This window comes from Penicillium subrubescens (genome assembly GCF_028828155.1).
Source record: "Penicillium subrubescens strain IBT 31985 chromosome Unknown utg000011l_segment0_segment0, whole genome shotgun sequence".
Taxonomy (NCBI): Eukaryota; Fungi; Ascomycota; class Eurotiomycetes; order Eurotiales; family Aspergillaceae; genus Penicillium; species Penicillium subrubescens.
The window spans coordinates 175758-194237 of NW_026643161.1; the positions used below are offsets into that span (position 1 = coordinate 175758).

The following is an 18480-nucleotide window of genomic DNA, read 5'->3' on the forward strand; positions in this document are numbered from 1 at the left end:
TAGGTTGCCACCACAACCACTCTTGGCAGAAGGCAGCTACTGTGACTACAAATAGCTGCGCCTACTCGAATAGTTAGTGAATTATCACACTTGTACTTCAATCCAGGGTTTCAACTTAACGAGGGGTCAGCGTAAATGAATTACACACACAGACAGACTGTGTACTCGATACCCCGCACCTGCTAATGTATGGACAATAGCGATGCTGTACCAATAATCCGCCCCAGTAACCCGTGATTTTGACCGTTGAAAGACAAGGGGCCATTTGAACACTGATATTTGATCATATTTGCTGGCACATACCGTAATGATGCAACAAGACATGCATGAATCCTTGCATTAACAGCCTTTAAACTACGACACGGGCGAAAAAGCCGTAGGATTTGGATTGACCTCGAATAGCGCCCTTTTCCACCGTTGAATACCAAGAGGAAAATTGAATATTGTCAGATAATCAAAGTAAACAGTCTGAAGCAAACGTTTATGGGGCGGGTCAATTAATGAAACTAAACGTGATATTTAGCCGTTGACCGTCAACGCACGAGCAAACACAGGAACGTTTATCTGGGCAACTTTTTTCGTTTGACGGCTTTCACCAGGGCCGTTTGACGAGATGTAAGTTAAACGGTCATTTGTGGCGCCCCACATCTTGCTTCTTGCTGCTCTGCATTATTGGTCACGTGGGATTCGGAGTCCACGGGAACCCCGAGGAACAAGAAAATTGAAGAATGAAATTTTTTTTCGGAGGCCGGCTGGCCCACGTAATCCTTTTTCCACGAGGAGGTAACTCCTAAAGTGGCTAGCCCAGAGCTTAACCAGATCTGATTGTTATGCGAATACAGCACGTGATGTTAGACCGTCACTTGCACCTTTGGATGCTAAGCCATTCAATTAAGGTTATGATGATAAGCTTCTGTCAGAAATAGGCTTTAGAGAATAGTGATTGTGTACTGTATATATCGGCGAAGCATTTTCCTATCGATAACTGATGTCAAAGCGAGCTGAATCGGTATAGACTAATATGCATATGGACGAATGAGAGCTACCGGAACCATCAGTGTAAAAGAGTGATTGATTGATTGAGGAAGGAAACTAGAACGAATGGAAAAGAGGCAGGTTGAGCTGTCCCATAGCGGTGTAACTGAGTATTCGAGTGACAATACCGATATCGAGGTGTTACTGTGCCAGGCAAGAAGTTCTCACACACCCTCAACACCGCCTACTAGATTTAGACTTTTTCCGGGATTTCTCCGGGGCTTAAACCAATCATTTAATTTAGAATTAAATATTTTACGGTATAATATTATGTAATCAACCAAGGGTGTGTGAGAACTTCTTGCCTGGTACTGTAACCCCGGTCCCGGTGACATGAAATGCCCTGTATGGTGAAACGCCCGCCAGGTACCTGCACATTTCAGGCCCGTCATCCCCAATACACATCTTGAATATCTGGAAGCTGCAGAAACAACAGTCATCGAATGCTTTTTTGATAGCTCTTTTCAGAAACAGATTAAGTTAGTCAGTTGCCCAAATCGTTATAATTGGCTAACAAAATAAGATCATCTCCGTCCAAAATGAGGGTCCGTGCATCTCGTAATAGTTTTCCACCCCAGGTTTCCTCCAGAAACTACTTCATACTCCGTATTAATCCGGCAATCCCCGAGTCCGGATTAAACCGGCGCTCGAGCGTCCAAAGTGGACCTGCGTTCAAGTACTATTAAGAAAAGCAGCAACTAAAACCTCGTAGCCCTTAACAGAAAAGAATCGATGCTTGGCGAAATAGTTGAATGATGAATTCGATCGTAGCTCTGATAAATAAGTTTCTGCTAGCCGCCTATTTTGCTGCATGTTGGTAGGCTACCATGCATAACCCCATGAGCGGAGATGTGAGTGTGAATGAGGGTGTTGCCAGTTGGCGTTCTCTCGGGGCAGTCAGGATTGCAGTTCTCCAGTTCTTTTCCTCTTCTGAAGTGTAAGTCAAATTAGTCCAATAACAGCCTGTATTGCAATATCCGGATTTGTTCTTTCCAACATGGAAAATTATACCAGGAGGAACCTTTTCTTTCCCAGGGAACGGCCCGCACGGTTATTGATCGCTCTATAGTCCCAGACTGGAACGTGCCCTTTGGACAGATGGAGCGTGGACGGAAAGATGGGGTACATTGGGCCAATCATGTGGCTCGTTGATAAGAATGAGAAATAGATCGTGATAGGTTGAAGAGATGTGAAAATGCGCCATCGATTGGTCGGTGAATTGTGCCGTTTCAAATGCAAAGGACATGTAACCTGCCAAGGTTGGAAAGCAATATTATGTAAAATTCCAGTGGACTTCTGTCTAAGCTTTGTCAATCTACGCCTCGGACATTGCGTGTTAGATCCCTCACCTGATGCACCGTGTTGGCTCTTAAATTATCTCTTTGTTTGCTTTGTTTCCCATTCTCCTCTTTGTACCTGCTATCTCAGCAGTTGAGAAGAGACTGTTGCTGCATTCCAACCACTTCACACTGATGTCTTTCATCGACGGGGTTACTACCCACCCAGTCCCTATTTTGTCTTCACTTGAGCAGCAAAAACTGCCGGACAAAGAACATGTGATTGCGGCAGAAAGCGAGAATGAGAGGACCGCCGAAATGCCATTGGAATATGCCATTGGAGAAGGCGATTCAGATGTTGTCCTCGTGGATTTTGAGGAGAACGACCCAGAAAACCCCTTGAACTGGTCGTCAACGCATAAATGGCTGATTGTGTTTGTTGTCTCATGGATGGGTTTCGTCAGGTTGGCATCTTTTATTTTTTTATCTCGCAGGTCTGTATACCCTCCGTCATCGACTGACCGAATTAGTGTCTTTTCGACAATGACGATTGTGCCCACGACGCCGCAGATCTTACAAGAGTTTAATTCGCATAGCAAGGTCGACCAGACCTTGCTCGTCACGATTTGGGAGCTTGGAGAAGGAATTGGTCCGTTTTTCATTGCCCCGCTCTCCGAAAGATTCGGTCGGCTTCCTGTCTTCCATATTGGGAATTTCCTCGCGCTCCTTTGCTTGATCGCCAGCGCCCTGAGCGTAAACATTCCTATGTTGATTGCGTTCCGATTCCTAACGGGTTGCTTCCTGTCGATTCTCACTCTCGGACCCGCCATCGTCGGTGATCTGTTCCAGATGGAACGAACCGGCCAGGCAATGGCATTGGTTATGGGGACCCAAATGATTGCTGATTTTACCTCACCTATCGCCGGAGCGTATATCGCACAGAGCCTGGGTTGGCGATGGTCGATTTGGCTGGCAGCTATCATACTTGGATTCTTCAGCTTTTTATTGCTGACTGTGCTCCGGGAAACGTACACGGTGGTGATTCTGAGGCGAAAGGCGGAGAGGTTGCAAGAGGAGTGTGCGGATGAGAAGAAGTATCATTCGAAACACCAAGCCCTTGTCGATGAATCCACTATGCTCGAAAGCGCCATAAAACCAATGCAGATACTGGCACAGTCCCCCATCCTCATTCTGACCACAAGCTACATGGCCATAACATACGCATTGGTCTCATTGATTCTTGCCACGCTCACGGAAAACATGGAAACGACGTACCCTAATGTGTTCTCTAGCGGCTCTGTTGGCTTGACTTTTTTGAGTCTCGCGATCGGCAACACCGTCGCTTTGATCTTCTACGGTGTCACTTCCGACCGCTACATGATCCACCAGCGAGAAACGAAGGGCGATGCATTCAAACAGGAATCCCGACTGGTTCATCTAATTTTTGCCGCAATAATTCTTCCTATCGGCTTCCTGGTCTACGGATGGACATTACATTTCCATGTTCAATACATCGTGCCGCTCATCGGGACGTGCGCTGCAGGATTCAGCATGACGCTTTCTGCCATACCGGCTGAGACATATGTGGTGGATGTTTATGAAATTCATGGTGCATCTGCTATAGCTGGTGGTGTCATCTTCCGAGCGATTGCTGGCGCTTTTCTGCCATTGATTGGCCCGGCTTTATATGATAGTATTGGACAGGGCTGGGGTAACACCGTTCTAGCTTTGATCGCAGCCGCTTTTATTCCTCCCTTGGGTTTACTGATGAGGTACGGAGACTGGTTTCATAGTAAAGAACGATTTGGGAAGTCTGGCCGATAGGTTTAAATGTTGGTTTCAGGGTTGTGATCCATAGTACGTATGTAAAAGTTTGAATTGTATATTCATTATACACCGCTACAATGCACATGCACATGTGTGGTCAAGGTGTTTGAGAACTACATTCAGTCAAAGTAAACAAACACTCTAGCTTCAATACTCTCCCGCAATTGTGTCTCATTAGTATTGCGAGCGTCGTAAAACGCCGTATGGGGAACTCCTGATTCGATAAATTTTAGTGTCAAAATTCGGGGAAATGAATTCTCTAGGCGACAGGGTAAAATCTATCATACCTGCTCGGTCATCCTCTTGGGAATCTACCTGTACGAAGGCGATTACCTCGTCGGCCTGCAAGCCATGCCAATAGTACCATTTGTGACTATCGTCAAAGTATATGCGAATATTTTCGTTAAGGTAGTAACTAGTAACAATGTCCATTGCAGTGGCCTGGGATTCGTAGTTCACGGTACTGCGGTCGCAAACCGTCAGAGGAAAGTCGTATACTGGTCCTCTTATTGGCTTCCAGAGGCTGAGGAGATGGAGAGTAAGCTTTGCGGTGCATTATTTCTGGGAGTCAAGGCAGATGTACTTTACGACCACGAATCTTGAATAACTCTTTGGGGAAATGTTAAAATGCTTAATGCTGGATTTCGCAGCCGAGGAGGCCGTCATATCTGAGCATATGAATCCAATGATAGGATCAGTATATGCGTGGATGCAGTCCAAATGTGCTAACATTATATGAAAGATCATCAGCGCGTACCAATATGCACATAGTCGCTCGGTTGATTTGTGTTAAGCTCGTGTCGTTCTAAGCTCTCAGATAGCCAAAGTGGGTGACGTTTGCGAACCTGGTTCCCGCAGGTCAGCGTTCTGAAGTGTTCAATCTTCAGACGATCTGGTCTTTTGCTCACTGCGTGCTCTAGGACTTCAATTCGCGCAGCATTTGGGAACAAATGCCGGGCAGCTGATTTGTATTTCGGGTATAGAATTTCCTCTACTTTCTGATCGTCGCAATACCCCTCAGGCGTCAAAGAACAATCAAGGTGCAGCTGAGTAAACCCCTTCTGAATGAACATTTCTTTCGACGAAATCTGCAGATTCCGAGCATTACGGATGTGGACAAATCGATCATCGGGGGATGTGTTTGTTGGAGGAATATCAGACTCGTAATTGAAGTGCAAATAATATGGCTTCACCAACCGGTGCTGCTCGTCTCTCGCAAGATACTGGATCTTCGCTTTGAACGAGTCATCACAGTCAACGACAGCCATTACTGCCGCATTGAGCTCAGGAGACTCCGGCATTCCTTCAAAGACAGTAATATCCTTTCCAATATTACTTAGAAAGGCAAACGCGATTCAAGAGGTACTGTATGAGCAGATTAGATTGTTTATAATTTATGGGAAAATCCAGTCACTGACTTTTGAATCTGAGGCCGGGCTTACGCGTGTTGGAAGTTGAACGGACAATGGAGAAAACGCAACGCCGAGCCAAAGGAATTTCAAGGCGAATGGATGTTTTGGGTAGATTTCTCATTTACTACCCCGCATAGTCGAATATTACTGCAGATTATTGCGCATCCTTGCAGTTTCTCGCGCTCCCTTCCCAATCAAGAATATGATCCATTGGATATACTCAGGGCCAGAATGATTCATCTGAGTACTTCACGAAAGGCATCAAGTAAGATGAGCGTTTTATCCACGATACCCACTAGTCCCAACTCGGTCCATCCTTGCCCTCAACTTCGGGGACGATCACTCCAGATGTCGTCCGCAGTACAAAAAATCAGGAGAGAGAGAGTTCTCATCCTGCACAAGGGGGTTTATCCACAATGCCAAAGTCTCTAAATCCGCGTTATTGATCGCTATATGCATTTCTCAATTAAGCTTTCAACGCCCCATAAGCTATGCTGTGATTGGCTAGGTGCTTATCTCCCCAAATTTGGAATCTTGGAACCTAACGAAGCGGGGAAGGTTACGTACGGCAATATCCGTAGCGGCACCAAATCCGATTTACTTAGGAATGAAGTGCGCCGATTGGATAAGGATCGACGCATAAAAGGCCTTGGGAGGCTTGATTACACACTAATGCACTGTAACCCGAATCCAAGACCGGGACATCATCCGTCCAATCATAGCTTGACATTTTCCCAGGTACACATGCATTTGTTGACAGAGAAGAACCGGAAGACCTCGTTGCAGACTCCGAAGATTAAACATGCATATTATTTACACCTCAGGCAGCGCGTGTAATACGTGCTAGGCTAAGATCCTATCCTTCGAACTGTCCAGACGTCCAACAGGAATGAATCGGGGCAAAGGATTGCGCAATATTTACTTGACCGGGAAGATAATATGCTACCCAATGCAACACGGCTTATGCGGGCTTCTTACTCCAGGGTTGCAGTGCGAAGGAAAGTTTCCACGCGTTGGGACTGTGTACCAGTCGGGCCTATCACTGCGCCTTCAATGTTCGGAGTCAACGTCCATGTCACTTCATATGCACACACCTGTGTGCATACATACTCGCGTGCTCGGTTTTACGCACGACATGCGAATTGGTATGGTCTGGGTTGGTATCATGTGGATGCTATCTACGGTGCACGCATTGGACATCAATTGATTCAACCTTGGTTTTTTTGAACCTTCCAAGGTCGGAATTCAATCCGGCTATCTCGATCCAAACATATATAAACCCTTAGGCACCCCCCAGACTATCATCCATCATCCTCAGATACTATCGATTCCACACTCACAAAAAAAGCCTCCTATAGAACTTACTCGCGGTTTTACAAGCCCGCGCTCTTTAAATATGGTACGACACCTGGATAACCTTGGAAATTCGAGATTGAATGTTCAATGATACATGAAATATGAACATATTGCTAATTGAGATTCAGCCTCAATCACTCAACAATGGAACTGAGGAGAGATCTCAGCCATGGAAGACGATGCAGGAAGTCCAAAATCTGTACAAGCCAGAGCCTGCCCCTCGTGATGCGAATGCCGACATCGCCGCCGATATCGAGTCCAAGGAGATTGAAGACGAGCCTTTGAAGCTCAATGGCCTCAAGCTGCAATTCAACTCCGCAAGATCTAACATTGCGAATGTGGAGGAGCAACACTGAGTGCATTTGAGACCCGCGCTATCGTACTCAGGGCCACTGAGAGAATTTGGCCTCAAGGTCAGGCCTGACAGACCAATTTGTCATTCATTCGCTATATACGTGGACTTGCCTGTGTTCCTTCTTGTTAGAAATGACAACATTTAAATATTGGAATCGAACATGTGTGCACACAAAATTTGAACCTGAAAAGCCTTTCACTAGGGAGTAGTACGTTTAAACTAAGATGCAGGGGACTGAGGTCACTCAGGTTCCAGAGCTTCTAGAAGATGCCTATGCAAGATTTTGAACGTCCAGTTTCAACATAGCGCCGCTACTATTGATACTATCACAAATGGAGAAGAGTGAATAGCCGATGAGCAAACATTTGAAGCGGATTTCACCAGTAGTAGTTGACCATATGGACGTCACAGACTTCTACGTGAAAGAGAACACGAAAAAGGGTTGATAGACTCTGGAGTAACATCAATATCTCTTCGAAAACCACTAAGAGCTCGACTTGATCAGTTTGTTTGCGTTTAATGGATGTTGTTCGTAATGCTTATCGTTGCCTGTGAGGATCATATGTTACTGGGAGCAAGGCGCGTGAAAATGACCCTCCTTCGTTTGAATTCTCTTCCGGAAAATTGTGACAGCAGTTCAAATTTTGAATATACATCGTAATTGCCTTTGGAGATGGTCGGGGTGGACTTCCTGTCTTCGATCTACAACGAGTCATTCATTGCATGACTAAAACAGGGCCACCCCTGAGAGCGGCCGAGGAAAAAATTCCAAATCCTAGGAAGCCAGATTGAGCAATGTGCAGCTACAACTGATTGGCACCACATTGGCTTGTGGTATGTATACACTCCAGCTTCCCCACTTCGCAAGGCTCACTTAGCATTTGAGGTCCGGAGGGGAGTCCGGCGGGCCTCCGACGTGGGGACCAAACACTTGAGGATGCATAAAAGGATTGATCCAATGATATAACGATCCAATGATATAACGATCCAATGATATAGCGAAAATGTGTATTCGAATATTTCATTGCCACAATGGGTACGAGCCTGTTTGACTTTAGTGCCGGACCCCTAGCTGTGGTTATGAGACAACGCATAAGAGTGCTGTGGCTACTAGGTAGCTGATCAGAGAATCCGTGCGTCGGATCTGTCATTCTGACAACAATCATTCGATATTTTTCACGACATGTTTGCCACGATCGTTGGGTTCGCTCTTCTCATATCTTGGGTCATTTCATCAATCTATCGCAACCACAGTTCCAGCTTGAAAGACATCCCGAATGCGCATTTCTCCGTTCCATACACACGCCTATGGTTGCTGTCGCTCCGATGGCGGAACATGGAGCATCGTACCCGAATTCATCTCCATCGTCGCCTCGGTCCAGTCATTCGAGTTGGTCCTTGTGATGTGAGTGTGAATTGCATAGATGACGGGGTTCGCACAATCTATAGCAGCAAGTTCGACAAAGATGCGACCTTCTACAATGAATTGTTCGATCAGTAAGTTCCCGAAACCATCATCTTCCAAATTTGAGAAAAGTCGATGGGCTAACTTAGTACAGGACTAAGTTCATGGTCACCATGACAGGTGATGCAGAGCACAGGGAGCGTAAACGCATGCTTACCCGCCCTTATACCAATTCGTACATTCTCATCTCTCCAACTCTCGATGACGTCCTTTCTCGCGTATCGCAGCGCCTTAAAGAAGCAATTATCAGCTGGGCAAAGACGGGTACCTCTGTCGATGTCTATCAGCAGGCTAAATGCTGTACCCTTGACGTTGCTTCCGGCTGGCTCTTTGGTAGCGATAATGCGACCGATACTTTACGAAACCCGGCATTTGAGAATGACCTCACAGCTTTAGCTTCGGCTGGCTCCAAGATAATTACCATGAGGACCAGTCTCGACTGGCCCCTGACCTATTTTGAAAACTGGTTTGGCAACAAGCTGCCCGATCCCGAAATTACTTCTCGGTGGCAAGCGTGGCTCACACAAGTAATCGCTCATTCCTACAGGTGGCACTCCACCAACTCACTTTCTACGCCGAGCCTTTTTGACCATTTTTATGATTCTTTCAAAGCCGCCAACCCCGAAATGTCGCGTAACGAAATGGCTTCCTTGATCGCGGTGGAGTGCGACGACCATCTTTCAGCAAGCCACCTCGGCCTGGGAACATTACTGTCATATATCATGTACGAGCTATCAATAGACCAGAACTGTCAGCGCGCACTCCGGCAAGAGCTCCTCACTCTGGCCAAACCTAGCGATCGAAGCCTAGCCCATCGCCTTGCAGATTTGCCAGTGCTTGACGCCGTTGTCACGGAGACCATGCGAACCCGTGCACCCTGTCCCGGCCCTTTCCCTCGTGTTGTCCCAGACTCAGGCTGCCGGCTCGCGGGAAAGTTTGATGTCCCCGGTGGCACCATCGTCAGCTCCTCAGCCTGGGCCCTCCACTTCAATCCCGTCCCTTTTCCCTCTCCAGAAGAATGGCGACCGAGGAGGTGGCTTGAAGCAGACGAGAACGCTGTCATGGAGATGCGGAGGTGGATCTGGACATTCGGAAGCGGCGCACGGATGTGCATTGGCACTCATTACTCTATGCGTGGTAGGTTCCATTCGGTTATTCTTCCGTAATGTCCGTTTCATCGAATAACGTGCTGACGATGCAACTTCACAACCAGTCATCAAAGAGCTTCTTGCCACCATCTATACGGATTATTCGACCTGCCTCGATGATGAATTCACAGGAAATGTGGAACAGCAGGATGCCTTCTCGGCGGGGCCAATTGCGGGTTGTCTGAAGCTACGATTTAGAAAACTCACATAACCTGGCCTCCTCGCAACAACCCCCAAAATGGGTCCGGCTATCAAGCTACAGGAGTAGTACTCAGGTTTAGCCTATGGCATACAATTCAGGTCTCAAACCCACCCAGGTGGGAAAGGGCAATTTTCCAGCCTTGGAACCTCGGACATTCAATCAACAGATCTTCATCCCATGAAACCTCAGAAGAAAAACAGAGTAGGTAAATTTCGCTAGGAATATCTTGTGAGACGAAATCCGCATTATTATATGTAACAAACTGGTGTGCGTACGCGATTGGAAGCGTCCCACCCGTACATATTCGCTTGGGGGAGTACATGGACCGGGTTCAGGCATATGGGGGATATCCGGACGTTCTCAGCGCGGCGACCGTGGCTAGACGTGAGGACGACCTCTCGGGGCGAACTAGCGCAGGAAGAAAGCGTGAGATCTGTACTGGAATTAATTCGGTTACGCCCGATGCTCGTCCAGTCTGACGATTAGGAGCCAAAGGGAGAGGGGGAAAAGCGGCGATGGTTGGATTATCGCCGATGAACGTGTTGCAAGGGTTGCTCAGATCATGCGAGGCTCTCCACTGGATGATTGGCATAGCATGGGGCAACAATACCCTCCGTTCTTATACGTTGTTGTACGAGTCAAATAATAGACTGAGATGTGATAATTGATGTAATAACTTCAAACAGAACTAACCCCTTAGTCCTTTATATTCGGGACATCATCGATCATGCGGAACCAGATCTAACACGCCTAGGCAATAGGTTCTCTATGTAGCATAAAGATGTATGTCTAGACGACGTTGAGCAAGACGACATTCCTACTTTAGTCAGATTCTTCAATGATGGAAGCCAGTCTGACTTATACCAACCAAACGCCTTCGTCTATGCTTCTGGCGCTTTCCTCACCGACTCCTCTGACTCCTCTAATGAACAGGAATTTCATATCCTCTACGCTTTCACTGCTGACCGCTCTGTTGCTATACTACCTCTGAAATTCCTACGCTGACACAACTTCGCTATCCGGCTGATCACGAAGACACTGACATATTTTTTTGGATTGAGTTAAGTCGTATCAGGAGAGGTTCCGCAAGGCTTTGGACCGTTACACCTGCAGGAACGCCGCGTCTATATATTCGCCACGGAAAGTGGAGGCTAGGCATCGTTGAAAAAGCCTGCCGTCAATTTATCAATTGCACCTTTACATGATTTATCAACTCTGTTCTGACCCCACTGGCCTTACTATTGTCGCACTTGATTAGGTAGCCGGTGCTACCCATGATCATAATACAGATAAAATACGAGTCAGCAGCTACAAGGCTGAATTACCTGAATTACCATAAACCAACTGCCGTCTACCCCCATTTCCTCCACAAAAAACTGGACATTGAAAGCGAGTATAAAAGTATTGATAGACGTGATGGTGCCGTTTCATGGTCGGCGAGCTATGCGTTATGCTCTAAAGGAGAGCAGACAATTTTAATATCAGATAACACTTTAATAATGCCTCCATACAACAACAGCGACGTACATAGGAGGAGATACATTATCTTCTACGCTAGAAGTATTGTGTGTCGGATGTGTGGACAAGCAGATTAGGACGTGTGTAGCAGCGTGTGCCAGGGTAAAATTACCTTGAGATATTATGTCCACATTTGGAGGTCGTTACACAAACTAAAACTATCAAAATCGAGGGATAAAGTAAGGGTTTGAAGCATCAAAAGTAAATAGGTTCACATAGGCGAAGCTTCAGGTAGCAGAAACATTGAAAACGAAACAACACAGACGTAAAAGCGGCTATGAACGTTCCGCCACCCCCAAATTGAAGCAAACGCCATCAGAAGTGAAACTTGCTTAATGTGGGGACATATCCTCCCGTCAGAATTAGCAAAAACATATTCTACATAATCTTGCTAAGCCGCGACTCCCGCCGTATGGATTCAAGGGCCTCGGATGAGGACTGGAGAATCTACATCTACATCAATCAATTTACTTTCTGCTTTTGGAGAATATATGCTGTCCACTTAACTGTGTATACAGTACCGAGCCGGTGATACTAACACGTAATGTATGAGATAAATCGATCTACATTGCAGGAAGACTGAAGCAACCGACTCCCTGAATGGACGCAGCAAAAGCGTAAATCACGCGGAATTTGAGACACCAGCACTGATTCTAGCACCGTCCTCGGTGACACCAATGGTGCTGCTCACAGATTTAGTCCACTCACGAACCAAGTGGCCCTTGAGAATGATACCCGCCATGATGAGATCAACGAAGAGAATGAAGAAAGCGCCCATGCCCCACATCCAGCCGGTACCAACTGCAGCCTGCCACTGGGTCACAATAAAGACAGACATCAGGCCGAATGAGACTCGGTATGCATTGAGTGAAACCGATGCCTCGACGGGGTTATGCAGGAAACACTCAATGATATAGTTATAGCAGACGGGGAGGGCCAACAGAGCGCCAAACCAGATCAAGAATCCAGCCAGTGCCAGAACCATATAGTGCAGGTGGTACTCCAGACCGGCGCCATAGATTGCCAATCCGATGGGAAGAATGATGCTCGGGAGAATGGTATTGGCCAGGCGGTATTCGGTGTGCCAGGTGCCGCCGCGGCGACGGGCTAGCATGAGTGGGATCTTGTCGTTGAAGAAGTACCCATAGACCTGGGCGGCTATGATGCCGACCCAGGCAGTCATGGTAAAGAAGGCCATTTGCAGCGAGGAGAAGCCATAGCCGCCTTCTTCAACAGGGGGCTGCAGGTAGGTTGCGAGTGTGGAGGCTTGCATAATGGGAAGACCGAGGGCAACGAAAATGTACGTTCCCGTTAAAAGAGTGATAGGAGAGAATGTGATCTGAAAAGGGATAATTGCGCGGCGGATCTAGAATAGGGTCCTTTGTTAGCTTTTGATTCTCCTTCATTGTATTGAAGGTGTCCTACCATTTCCTTGCCCTTGTCGGCAGGCTGTGTTTTCGTGCCGGGTAGGAAGGTGGCCACACGCTTTGCGAGCCAGCCTTTGGGAAGAGGATCACGATTGGGCCTAGTGGGATCACGAGAATACGTGGTATCTTCAACGAAGAGGAAAACAGTGACGATTGCAGCGCCGACAGGGCCGAGAGTCCACCAGAACACATAGTCCCAGGGGTTTGTCTCACAAATGAATCCGCCGAGGGTACCGCCGCCGACAACCGCAAAGATGATTAGGACCTCGAAGACGGCAAACGCCTTGCCACGCTGGTGCAAAAAGAACATGTCCATGATATACCCACTGCCTAGGATGGCTGGAATACCACCAAAAAGTCCGCAAATGAGACGCGAGATAGTGAAAGAAATATAGTCATCTGGTCCGGTCATCTCGCCCGCCCAGATCTGGCAGGCAAAGATAGCCACCAGACTCCAAAGAATGACGGCGCTGCGACCGATGACGGCCACAAGTGGGATAAAAAAGAAGGGACCAGCAACCCAGCCTGCAAGGCCAGCGGCAACAGAATTGAGCAGAGCCGCTGGCGTGCTGTGATACGTGGGGACTTGTTCCATAAACGTAAGCTGGTTAGAGTTGGGCGACATCTGAGCTGCAAAGCCAGCCAAGCAGACGGCGGTGAACACAGACAGCTTTTTGAACATCGGCCAATTCTGCAATCCCGTTAACATCTCGATGTTTTTTCATGAATGGCTTCTTTCTCTCTTACCAATGGATCCTCTAGATCATCGCTTGGTTGGGGGACAAGGACAATGCCATCATCGTTCGTCTTCGAGGCCATTGAGTCTGTCTCGGTCCTCACATCTGGCGAGGACACCTTCACATCTCTATCTGCCATGCTCATCGTGAATACCAGCGCGTGGAAGGCACGTTGGAACTAGAGTATAATGGGAGAGAAAGAAAAAAATCAGGAAAGAAAAAACAAGCTAAAATAGACAGGGAAAATGGATGGATTTCGGAGCAGACAGGGGCGATGTAACACGCCAGGGTCAGGCATGGATTAACAAAGTCTACGTTGGGGCACATGCAAACTATGATTCGCTCACAAGACCTACCGTTCGATACTAGTTTTGGCTGGTCGCGAACTAAGTTGTTAGCGACATTTTTGTCGTTCGGGTGGTTTGGGGCGGAATATTCTATTACGCCTAGCACATATCCCTGTCAATTGGATTTAGGAGAACCCTATTTTGGCGCAGCAGATCCATTGGTCACTTTGTTCCTTCGAAGGTCCTCACGTTCTTCTCGCGAAGACATGTAGAACTGTCCTCCCGACGACTTAACAACACTGTACACCAGCATAGTCGCTACTGCAATGGTGTCCGCCTCGCCTCTGGGCGAGAATCATGACTCTCGGGCCATTGATGTTTTGGTTCCGACTATTCTCACCACGGTAGTTGCGTTCATTCTCACTGGCCTACGACTCTATGTGCGCCGGTTCATGGTGCGAATGTTTGGATGGGATGATGTGTTCAACGTTCTGGCGCTGGCGAGTATCTCTTTCCAAATCCCATCCCAGTCTGCATCTAACCGAAATCCTGCCCTAGCTGTGCGCAATTGTGGTAATGGGCCTGGTCACCACATCAACCAAGTATGGGCTCGGACGTCATTTCCTGTCCCTCGATCCGGTTCGAGCGGCCTTCTGCGTGAAGCTTTTGCGCATCTCCGAGTTCTTTCTGATATTCTCAACGATATTCCTGAAGATTTCCATCAGTCTATTCTTGAAACGAATTTTGTTGGTCTTTTTTTCTCAGCCTCGTGCTGTTCACCATCCACTAACAGAGGGAACCATTTAGTCTCACGAGCAAGAAGTGGAAAGTCTTCTTTTGGTGCTTCATCGCATTCAATACGATTACCAGTACCCTTGACGCTGCCATTATCTTCCCACAATGCACACCTGTGGAGTACAATTGGAACAAAGGCATTAAGGGGACTTGCTGGCCCGATTCTGTGATTAATGGCACCGGAATTGCCCAAGGGTGTATGCTTCTTCTGTTCTTCGGATCCAAGTGTTACGAGCTGACGATTTAACTTCAGCTATCGCTGCTGCGACTGACTTCATTCTCTCAATCTTACCGATTATGTTCTTGTGGAATGTCAAACTCCCCCGCCGAGTCAAGTTTGGTATCTGCGCCATTATGGCACTGGGATTCGCGTATGCGCCCGCCGTTGAGATTAATCTCCCAACATGGCTGACCGAATCATTTTTCAGGAGCGGCGCATTTGCCATCGTCCGCACCGCACTTGTTCCCAGTTTGACGGCAACACACGACCCGACTTGTATGTGGTGTCAATCCTACAGTATCAACAAACGCTAACTATCCATCCAGGGGACCTTGTGGATCTTTTCAAATGGGCAATGTAGGTGACCAACGCATGGTTGTTGCTCAAGGATTTAATACTAACTCTATTATAGACTGGAGGCCACGTTGGGTGTCATCGCTGCAGCTGCGCCGTCCGTCCGTCCGCTGATCGGCCATACCTCTATGTCGACCGAGTACTCTCGGTCCAAATCGCGCCAGATCTCGCAATCCTTACCCCTTCATTCGATGCGCACACGCCGGAACTCCCGCCACGATGTCGACAACATATTGGATACCATGAATGACCAAGAAAAGGAGTCGGACGGCGATAGCCAATCTCACCTATGGGCGGCTTCGGACGAGAACGGTATCATGAAGACTGTATCGGTGGAAGTCGTTACAAACCAAGGGCAATGGATCGGACGAGGACCCTCCAACACCTATCAATTGGCCCATTGAAGCACCTCTGGCCAGCGAGACCAGAAGGGCAGCCTTACCACGTCCTCCACGCGTGGAGGAACATGGGAAAGCATGAAAACTCTACTGTAAATTCTGGCTTAATCGCAAAAATCGAAAATTAAGGGACAATGGCGTTGCCAGAATAATTCACATTCATATGCAACTAAAATTTTTCCACCCATACAGGTTAGTTTGGCTGCGTCTCCGGATGTGAATCTACATCAGGTACGGATCGGTACCATACGCCATTCTTGGCTTTCTATTGGACCCTCGCAGTCTCCTTCGGGCAACCAGAAACCAGTCGATCAATACTATGATATCCACCCGGATATTGATCGGAGTGTTCCGATTCAACCAGCAATGTGCTCCGTGGATACACTCGGTGAAAAGCTCGTGTTATTTTCTGTGTGCCTGCCTGCACCACGGCTCCTTTCGTACTAAATTTTACCGAGCTGCAGGGGGGCAGGGGGTGGGGAGGGGCTGCAGGGATTCTGAGGCAGGGGCCAGTTTGGGGGCGGAGGGGTTTATTTTCCCAACTCATAACTACTCTGAGTTCGGTGCCTTGTGCCCCGTACCACGGACTTCGATCCAACATGGCAAATCGGGTGTCATGATCTACGTTAGCCGGAGAACTATTGTCGGGGGATCCTCTCGCGAAACTCGGCGATCATCAACTACTCCGTACAGTAAGTAGTAATGGCCTGAAGTGCAGGATAAAAGTTCACGCCTATCTCCCGGACCTTCAAAGCCGATGTTAATTAACCCGACAATAAGTAGGATTTTAATAACTAGAGTTAATACGTCCAGGGGCATGATCCTTCTCGGAAGGCGGGAGGACATCAGCCAGTGCCGCATCCGACGTGGACAAAGTCGATTCCTACAGTAGTATTGGAACTTGAGCCAACTAATCAATTTAATTGTATAATAACAGCCCAGGTGTTCGGTCTTACATGACTGTATCGCAGTCAATCAATGGGCTTACGAAGGCCTTGTTCTCGGTTCTAATTATACCACCTGGGAAAATGTGTTCTCCACCAGGTCTGTCTCCCCCCATTCCTCATTACCGCTGTCCTACCACCCCGTCAACGTTCAATCAGCGTTATAATGGGCAGCGCATCATCCAACAAAAACTTCACCGTCACCATTGTTGGTGGTGGGATAGGTGGCCTCACTCTTGCGGTTGGTCTTCTCCGCCGCAATCTCTCTGTCCGAATCTTCGAGGCTGCCTCGGCTTTCACGGAGATTGGACTAGGGCTTTCCATCGGGCCCGCGGCTCACCGGGCCATGCCGCTTATAGATCCCCAAATCCGAGAGATCTATGACTCGCTGGTCACCACACATGCCGATAGCCCTGGCTACGAAAGTTATGCGCAAACATGGTTTGAAGTTGTCTGGGCGAGTGGCGTGCACGAGGGGGATTTATTGATGAACCTCAAAGCTCTCCCGTCGGGCCAAACAACACTCCGCCGCGCAAATTTCCTGGAAGCCCTGGTCAATTTGATTCCGCCGGATATTGTACAGTTTGACAAGCGGCTGGAAAAGCTGGAGGAGACGGCTGACGGTGTGAATCTGTATTTTGATGACGGCACTATGGCCATCGCAGATGTTGTTGTCGGGTGCGATGGAATCAAGTCCAAAGTGAAAGAATTCATGCTGCCAGAAGAGTCGAAAACCAAGCAGCCTCAATATAGCGGCATGTACGGCTACCGTGCTGTTTTCGACATGGATGAGATGGTGCAGGCTGTTGGCGATCAGCGTGCCAGGGTGTCTACCATGTATATCGGAGACGGGGCATATGGAATCTCGTATCCGATCATGCGCGCCCAAAAGGTCAATGTCGGACTATATATTCTCAACGACACTTGGGACTGCGACACTTGGGTACGACCGGCAAAGAAGGAGGACATGCTGCTGGACGCCAGTAAGATGGGTAGATACTGGAAATCGCTAGTCGAGGTATCACACCAAGTTTTGGGGTTTGAATAAGGGCTAATTAGGCTTCCTGTTTTAGCACATGCCGGATCCTTCCCAGTGGGCTGTCTTTGAACACCCTGCCCTGTCCACTTATTCACGATCTCGAGTGGCAATCCTCGGAGACGCCGCGCACGCCTCTACGCCACACCAAGGCGCCGGAGCTGGGCAAGCGATTGAGGATGCTCTTGTACTTGCAGAGCTCTTTGGTGATTCCACAGTGAGATCAGTCAGTGATGTCAAGGCGGCGTTCAAAGCATATGATGACGTCAGACGGCCTCGAAGTCAACGCGTGGCCACTAGTAGCAAGGAGGGTGCATATCTTCTTTGCTTATGTCTGGATGGGGTTGGAGACAATGTGGAAAAACTGAAAGAAGCATTCCAAGAGCGGTTACGTTGGCTTTGGGACCTAGATGTACAGGCCCATATAGATGAAGCGAAACATAAAATGGCGGAACATATGCGACCATAATGTGTATTATACTGCAAGTCTACAGGGACCGTGAAACGCGTGTTGCTTTTCTGAACGTTTCGCACAAGGTCACATAGCCTCGGCGATATTCTGTTTAATCCAGACCCATTTTAGGCTTTTGGGAAACTTACCTGGTGAAAGATATTGATTGACCCCCTAACCTTGGTTGACCCTTGCCTACAAACCTGAATCCGTGCTGCTGAACGACATGGAAGCCC

General features: G+C 47.9%; 7 protein-coding genes across 7 annotated transcripts; 5 read left to right on the forward strand and 2 right to left on the reverse strand.

The window, feature by feature from the left end:
- Window positions 1-2507: 2507 nt before the first annotated feature.
- On the forward strand, window positions 2508-4136 carry N7473_012443 (uncharacterized protein; the record flags this gene model as incomplete). Its single annotated transcript, XM_057158382.1, has 2 exons — window positions 2508-2776; window positions 2843-4136. The coding sequence occupies 2 exons, from the start codon at window positions 2508-2510 to the stop codon at window positions 4134-4136; spliced, it is 1563 nt and encodes a 520-aa protein (XP_057002336.1).
- Window positions 4137-4885: 749 nt separating this feature from the next.
- N7473_012444 (uncharacterized protein) lies at window positions 4886-5440 on the reverse strand (the record flags this gene model as incomplete). Its single annotated transcript, XM_057158383.1, has 1 exon — window positions 4886-5440. One exon carries the CDS (start codon window positions 5438-5440, stop codon window positions 4886-4888), a length of 555 nt encoding a protein of 184 aa, XP_057002337.1.
- A 1335-nt stretch (window positions 5441-6775) lies between these two features.
- Window positions 6776-7432, forward strand: N7473_012445 (uncharacterized protein). Its single transcript, XM_057158384.1, has 2 exons — window positions 6776-6950; window positions 7036-7432. The coding sequence occupies exons 1-2, from the start codon at window positions 6948-6950 to the stop codon at window positions 7261-7263; spliced, it is 231 nt and encodes a 76-aa protein (XP_057002338.1). The 5' UTR covers window positions 6776-6947; the 3' UTR covers window positions 7264-7432.
- Window positions 7433-8598: 1166 nt separating this feature from the next.
- Window positions 8599-10086, forward strand: N7473_012446 (uncharacterized protein; the record flags this gene model as incomplete). The annotated part of the gene is made up of 3 exons (XM_057158385.1): window positions 8599-8759; window positions 8822-9864; window positions 9941-10086. The coding sequence occupies 3 exons, from the start codon at window positions 8599-8601 to the stop codon at window positions 10084-10086; spliced, it is 1350 nt and encodes a 449-aa protein (XP_057002339.1).
- A 1634-nt stretch (window positions 10087-11720) lies between these two features.
- On the reverse strand, window positions 11721-13973 carry N7473_012447 (synaptic vesicle transporter). The gene is made up of 3 exons (XM_057158386.1): window positions 13770-13973; window positions 13021-13713; window positions 11721-12961 (listed from the first exon to the last, which is right to left on the reverse strand). The coding sequence occupies exons 1-3, from the start codon at window positions 13902-13904 to the stop codon at window positions 12218-12220; spliced, it is 1572 nt and encodes a 523-aa protein (XP_057002340.1). The 5' UTR covers window positions 13905-13973; the 3' UTR covers window positions 11721-12217.
- Window positions 13974-14372: 399 nt separating this feature from the next.
- Window positions 14373-15819, forward strand: N7473_012448 (uncharacterized protein; the record flags this gene model as incomplete). Its single annotated transcript, XM_057158387.1, has 7 exons — window positions 14373-14546; window positions 14605-14792; window positions 14854-15038; window positions 15095-15212; window positions 15270-15337; window positions 15388-15418; window positions 15474-15819. The coding sequence occupies 7 exons, from the start codon at window positions 14373-14375 to the stop codon at window positions 15817-15819; spliced, it is 1110 nt and encodes a 369-aa protein (XP_057002341.1).
- A 1104-nt stretch (window positions 15820-16923) lies between these two features.
- On the forward strand, window positions 16924-18262 carry N7473_012449 (uncharacterized protein; the record flags this gene model as incomplete). The annotated part of the gene is made up of 2 exons (XM_057158388.1): window positions 16924-17775; window positions 17831-18262. 2 exons carry the CDS (start codon window positions 16924-16926, stop codon window positions 18260-18262), a joined length of 1284 nt encoding a protein of 427 aa, XP_057002342.1.
- Window positions 18263-18480: the final 218 nt, after the last annotated feature.

Bases quoted from the DNA above. Each gene is read 5' to 3' on its own strand.
- N7473_012447 (XM_057158386.1), bottom strand. From the start codon at position 13,904: ATGAGCATGGCAGATAGAGATGTGAAGGTGTCCTCGCCAGATGTGAGG. The intron at 13,714-13,769 runs GTAAGAGAGAAA...ACGGGATTGCAG, and splicing joins ATGATCTAGAGGATCCATTG to AATTGGCCGATGTTCAAAAA. The intron at 12,962-13,020 runs GTAGGACACCTT...ACCCTATTCTAG, and splicing joins CCGACAAGGGCAAGGAAATG to ATCCGCCGCGCAATTATCCC.